The sequence below is a fragment of the Egretta garzetta genome, unplaced genomic scaffold, assembly GCF_000687185.1.
Source record: "Egretta garzetta isolate BGI_Z169 unplaced genomic scaffold, ASM68718v1 scaffold668, whole genome shotgun sequence".
In the NCBI taxonomy this organism is placed as follows: Eukaryota; Metazoa; Chordata; class Aves; order Pelecaniformes; family Ardeidae; genus Egretta; species Egretta garzetta.
This window is the reverse complement of record NW_009260411.1, coordinates 102,461-108,201: the sequence shown is the minus strand read 5'-3', so window position 1 is coordinate 108,201 and position 5,741 is coordinate 102,461. Positions and strand designations below refer to the sequence as shown.

The window sequence follows — 5,741 nt, the reverse complement described above, 5'->3', positions numbered from 1 at the left end:
TCCCGGAGCTGCGGGGTCCGCGCCTGGTGCCTGACGAGCCCGTACAATCGTCCTCGTTTATCAAAGTTTTCTTACTTGACGAGGTCGGGGTAGAACTGCCTGTCCCAGGCGCTGTAGAGCGACGTGGTGACGTACAGCCTCTTCCCGTCCAAGCTGAGCTGGATCATCTGGGGTCCCCCCGGCACCCTCCTCCCCTGGGAGCGGGCGGAGGAGCGGACATGCCACTGGAGGGTGCTGGCAGCCGGGCGCTGGGGCTGCCATGTCCATCCCGCGGGATGCAGGGGAGCAGATCCCCAAGGACCCGATCCCCAGCCTTGCCGCCGGCGCCCAGCCTGCTCCGTGGCACTGTCCCCCCTCCGGCATCGCTCAGGCGGAGGTGGGACCGAGCGGATGGTGGGGGTGATGCCGTGGGATTTTGGGGAGACAGCCGAGCTCACCTTGATGAAAAATGGGTCTGGCTGGCTCTGCAGCTCTTCGTCCCTGCACACGGTCACGGGTCCTCCCTTGGTGATGCTGCCACCCACGAAGACCTGCAAGAGACCAAAGGTCTGGGTGGCCGAGACAGCGAGGATGGGACTGATCCCAGCCGTCCCCAGGAGACAGAGGAAAAGCATCAGGATGCGACCGGGAGCCCGCTGCTGCCTCACCTGCCCCACCAGCTTGGGCTTGCGGGTGTCGGAGATGTCGTACTGGCGGATGTCTCCGTGCAGCCAGTTGCTGAAGTACAGGAACCTGTCATCCAGCGAGATGAGGATGTCGGTGATGAAGCCTTGGGGAGGGTACGACAGAGCTGCACGAACAGGCGGCAGCACCGGCAGCGCCTGGGGAAGCTGGGGAGCACCTCAGCACCCAGCCCGGGGATGCACTGACCTGGCATGTCTGGGAGCAGCCACCCCTCCACCTTCTTGCTGGGGACTTGGATCACCTTCTCGGCCGCCCAGTCTCCTTGCTGCAGGAGGAGCACGGCCCCGGGGGACTCAGTGTGCGTGGCAGAGGCAGGAGAAGACCCGATGCTGGGGCAGATGCTGCGTGCACGCGTCCACGACCCCTAGGGCTGCAGCTCAGCTACTTGGCCAGCCACCCCTGGCTCTGCAGAGCCATGGGGGAGGAGGTGGGCTCTGGGACCTGAGGAAGGGCTTTGGAGGCCAAAAACATGTCTAATTTCCCAGCTAGATGAGCTGGTTTGGTGAAAGTTGTTCTCCCTCCTCACCCAGTTCGTCATTACACACAACAACAGACACGGAGAAGAATATTGCTTGGGCAGTCGTAAATCCACAACAAAGGTATAAATAAATCTCCTTTAAATTAAGTCATTTCAGCCTAAACTGCTGCCAGTCAGAACAAGTCCCCTGGTGAGATCACCCCAAGCCAGCTCACGTTCTGGGTGCAGAGAGGCGGCTGCAGAGCCACCACCAGAGGTGGTGTCTGCATCGGTGGGGACCAGAGCTGGTGGGGCGTGTGGGAAGAGGGATGCTGCGCCGAGGCGTGCGGCTGGGTCAGCCGAGGGGCAGCACCCCCTTTTCCAGTAGCTCCACGTACCTCGGTCTTGTAGAAGCGGTGGATGGCACTGCTGATGGTGCAGCCCACGTAGCCCTCGGCGGCGTCGGGGTTGTGGAGGAAGCGGATCTCCAGGGGGGCCGCGTCCTCGCCCAAATCGATGGCCTGCATGTAGGTGTGAGTGGTCCAGTCCCACACGTTGAGGCGGCGTCCGTAGCGGTCTGGGAGGGAGAATGTTAGAGGGGATGCTGCAAGGCGCAGGGTCTCAAGATGTGCTACAGATTCAGGTGAGTCCTCAGCCCCTTTAGCTCCCCGCAGGGACAACCCCATGGTCTCCGCACCAGCACACGCCGGTTGCTTTGGACCTTGGCAAAAGCCCTGGGAAGGTGCCCAGCACCCAACAGGGGCCATCTCGCTAGGACAGGGCTGGGAGGGGCAGTGGCACCTTCTTGGGGGGGAGCTGGGCTGAGAGGGGGCTTCATCCTTCATCCCTACAGCCAAAGTCCAACCCCACATACAGCAGAATTTGTGGACTGCGTTGGGTTGAACTTCTGGTGCTTGCAACTGGTGTGTGTTGTCAATGGGCTGGGCTTGTCTTTTTAAATCCACGGGAGCTCTAGGAATCAGTGCGAAGCTCATTTTGTGAGCACGCTGTCTTGGACAGTTTTATCTACGTCCACCAGGCTGCCAGCCCTCGCTAGCGATGGAAGAGGGTTGAAATTTGGCCTTCTTGCAGTCCTGCTCAGCATCTCTCTCCCAGAGTACGTAAACAACAGCAGCCTCACCTTTCTTCAGGTCATTTGGGTCAAACCCATATCCCAGGCACTTTGGGATTCCCCATTCAGTGCTGATCAGGACGTTATGGCGCGGCTGGTACCAGAAGTCATAACCCATTGGGGGCATCTTGTCCCCTTTCTCCCAGTTCCCCTTGATTTCGAAGGTCTCTCCGTCCAGCAGAATAAAGCCAGCTGATGCAGAAACGAAACCACATCGGTAGTGAGGCAATCATCCAGACGAACAGTGTACGTGTTATAAAACAAGCAGCGACAGGCGGATCAGCCCGTTGCAGACCAGGCTGCTGAATGGGCTGGGAGTCCTGGACGAAGCCTCCAGGGCAGCTCTGGGTGTGGGGACTGTCCCTCCTGTCCCAGCACCCTCTCCCTGGAAGACTGGTGGGGACTGGGGTACCTTTCCCGTTGCCGGCCGGGTCTCCCAGGGCGCTGATCATGATTTCACCGCTGCCCAGGCAGTGGGAGGTGTGGGGGTAGCCCAGGTTGCACTTCCAGAAGACGTCCTCGGAGTTGACAACCTGCCGGGAGTTCACAGGCACTGTCACATCCTCCGTGGGCGTTCGTGGCCGCGCCGAATGCAGGTTCGTAAGCCTGGTGCTACCCCACGGCGCGGCCGGGCAGCTCCTGCCCGACCTCAGCAAGCTGCAGGCAGGAGCCCAGGGCTCCTTCAGAGACACGCGCCGCAGGCAAGACAGGGACTTTAAACCTGTGCCTGACACCTGGCCTGTGCTGGTCCCCTCCTGCACGGAGCTGATGGAGAACTCAGTATCTGCCCTTCATCAGGAGGACAACCACCTTCCACAGCCTTCCCTTGCTGTCATCCAGACATCAGGGTCCTGCTAAGCTCTTGGATGTACCCCAAAGCCTCTTTGCCAAACTGTTCCCGCAGCCAGAAGCCACGATCCCAGACCTTTAGCTCTTAATGTCTACCAGCATCACCTCCACGGTACCTTGAAAAGCCTGGGAGCTCGCAGGTCGGTTCCCACATCCACCACGTAGATGCGGGAGGAGATGAAGCTGGGGAGGATCAGGCGGTTCCGCTTCTTGGTGGCATCCCCGAAGCAGCTGCTGCAGGTGTTCCACCCCGAGTGGTGCAGCTCGTCCCCCAGGTTGGGCATGGGTAGGCGGTGGATGACCTGCAAAGTCCCAGCCCTGCCTACCCTGGTCTTTCCTCTGCCACGCGCAGGATCGCAGGCAGGCTGGGGAGCTCAGTGCATTGCGGACCCCTCCACGGGGTCAGGATGCCTCAAGCAAGCCTCACCCTGCAGAGGGGAGCGATGGCGCACAGGGCATCCTAAGGATGGGGGGTGAAGCGGATTTTGTGTGCGTTTTGTAAGCACAGGAAGGCTCAGAGCCTTGGGAAGAAGCAGACGGGCATCAGCCTTCGATACCGAGCCAGCAGCTTTGGGGAGCGTGAAGGACAAGCTCTGAGCTGTTTCCCAGGCCAGCTCAGTACCGAGATAAAGCGTTTGGTACCTGGCAATAGTGCGGAGATTTGGGGTTGACATCCACAGTGGCCAGAAAGTCGGGTTTCTTCCTCCCCGTGTTCCTGTAGATGCAGGGCACGTACACAATCTCCTCCCGGGGACCTTTCAAGACAGGAACGTTGCATGAGCATCAGCAGAATCCAGCTTTGGCAGAACACAAACCTTGCAGGCATCTCTGGTCTCCCTCCCGGGGAGCCGGTGCGTTCCCCCGCACGGATGGGGCAGTTGGATCTCCATCCCTGCCGTACCAGAGGCACTAGGCTGGGCTCTGTTTGGAGGGGGCTTCCCTGCAGGGGTTTGGGCTTATTCAGATCCCTTGCCCTGGGAAGGGATCTCTGGACCTTGGAGTCCCTACAGAAGTGCACAGCTTTGGGATCACCCCGTGCCTGTGAGGACGTGCCAGCCCTTCCCCAATCCTATCAGTCACACTGCAGTGGCACCAAAAGCCAGGGTATGGGACACGGCCACAGCACCCGTACGCCTCCCGAGGGGTCCCAAGGACACGGAGGAGCTTCTCACCCCTTGCTCGGTGCCCGGCCTGCCAGATGCCTGCACGGAAGAGCTTTTGGGTGCCAGAGGTACTTGGCACCACTGAAGCAATCAGGTAGTTCCCGAGGGAACTTGCCAGCGTGGTGGAGTCAGTGGGACTCACTCGTGCTATTTGCTATTAATGTAAATCCCTGTCCAGCCCTGCCCAACGCTGTTTTAAAGGCTCATCTCTTCCCTGTCCTCTTGTTTCAGAGCTGTTTCAGGGGTAGGAATCACAGCTCATGAGCAAGCTCCAGAGCTCACGGAGGTTTTGAGGATGTGTTTGCTAAACCCTAGAGAAGAGGATTAAGGGAGGGACAGGAGAGCCGATGCAGTCATCGCCCTCGACACGTTACAGCACTAGAGTTTCAGCAGTGCAGCGAGGAGGATTCTCAGGCACAGCGCCTAGACATGTCGGGAAGCAGCCCGTGAGGCTGGTTTATATACACGGAGGTTTTGTCCTGTTGTGATCCCGACCATCAGGAGCAGAGCACAATGAAAAGTCAGGATGGTCCCCTCTCCCTCCCCAGGTTCAGCTCCGGCGGTGGTGGTGTGGGGCTATAGCAATACGATTGCCTCCGAGGAGCTTAAAAATCCCATTTGGTTTTGCACAGGGAGGCCAGGGGTGGCTTTGCTGCAGGCTGTGGCCCATCCCAAGCCACCGCGAAACCTGGAAAGGTTTGTTCCGACACCAGGCTGTCATTATGAATTGATGTTTGGCCTCAGGACAGGCCGGAAGCGAAAGCAGCTTCCCTAACGCTTGCAGGGAACCTCCTCAGAGAAGGGAGTTCATTGATAGCACCCCCTGGGAGCACTGTTTTAATCTTCACCTAAATCACAGACAGCGCAGGGCTCTTCCCTGCCCGCCCTGGATTTCAGACTTGCCTTTCATCGCATCCAGAGGCGAGGCAAAGCCGGGACCGCACGCTCCACACCTTCCTGCGTTGAGAGGAACAGAAACAAACAGAAATGGGAGTTCTTTTAATCCCCTTTGCACAAAGGAACCACTCGCCGGAGCGGTCACGCACGGTCCCACCCCATGGCAATGTCTGAGGCGAACCAGGATGCCCACGTGCATCCATGACCTCCAGAAAGCTGGGGGGGCTCTGGGTGCCCAAAAAGGCCCGTGATGTATTTCTAGTGCAGGAAGGTCCAGGGCTCAGAGCCGCGTCTCTGCTCTGCCTCCCCTCGCGTCCCTGCGGCACGGAGGAAGCGTTGCTCAACACGGGCAGGGCAATGCCAGGCTCGCGTGGCCTCGAGGAGACGCCGAGAGCTCTTGTGATTCTCTGCGAGGAGGAGGAGGAGGGGAGGAAGAAAGGCAGCACGGCTGGGCTGCGGCACCCGAGGAGCCTCCGCAGGTGCCGGGGGCGGAGGGAGGGGAGAGGATTCTCCCGGGAGCCGAGTGGGGAGGGAGCAACCCCTCGCTGCAGGGTGAGGA

At 59.8% G+C, this 5,741-nt stretch overlaps 1 protein-coding gene across 1 annotated transcript; it reads right to left on the bottom strand.

Annotated features, from left to right (window-relative positions):
- Nucleotides 1-71: 71 nt before the first annotated feature.
- On the bottom strand, nucleotides 72-5,385 carry LOC104130563 (methanethiol oxidase). Its single transcript, XM_009643614.2, has 11 exons — nucleotides 5,376-5,385; nucleotides 5,189-5,242; nucleotides 3,765-3,877; nucleotides 3,239-3,424; nucleotides 2,686-2,806; nucleotides 2,283-2,465; nucleotides 1,540-1,718; nucleotides 871-949; nucleotides 648-769; nucleotides 438-530; nucleotides 72-194 (listed from the first exon to the last, which is right to left on the bottom strand). Exons 1-11 carry the CDS (start codon nucleotides 5,383-5,385, stop codon nucleotides 72-74), a joined length of 1,263 nt encoding a protein of 420 aa, XP_009641909.2.
- Between the last annotated feature and the right edge of the window lie 356 nt (nucleotides 5,386-5,741).

Excerpts from the sequence above, each read along its gene's own strand:
- LOC104130563 (XM_009643614.2), bottom strand. Across the intron at positions 2,807-3,238 it reads GAGCTCCCAGGCTTTTCAAG|GTTGTCAACTCCGAGGACGT; the intron begins GTACCGTGGAGG and ends AACTCCCGGCAG. Across the intron at positions 770-870 it reads GCTGCTCCCAGACATGCCAG|GCTTCATCACCGACATCCTC; the intron begins GTCAGTGCATCC and ends ACCCTCCCCAAG.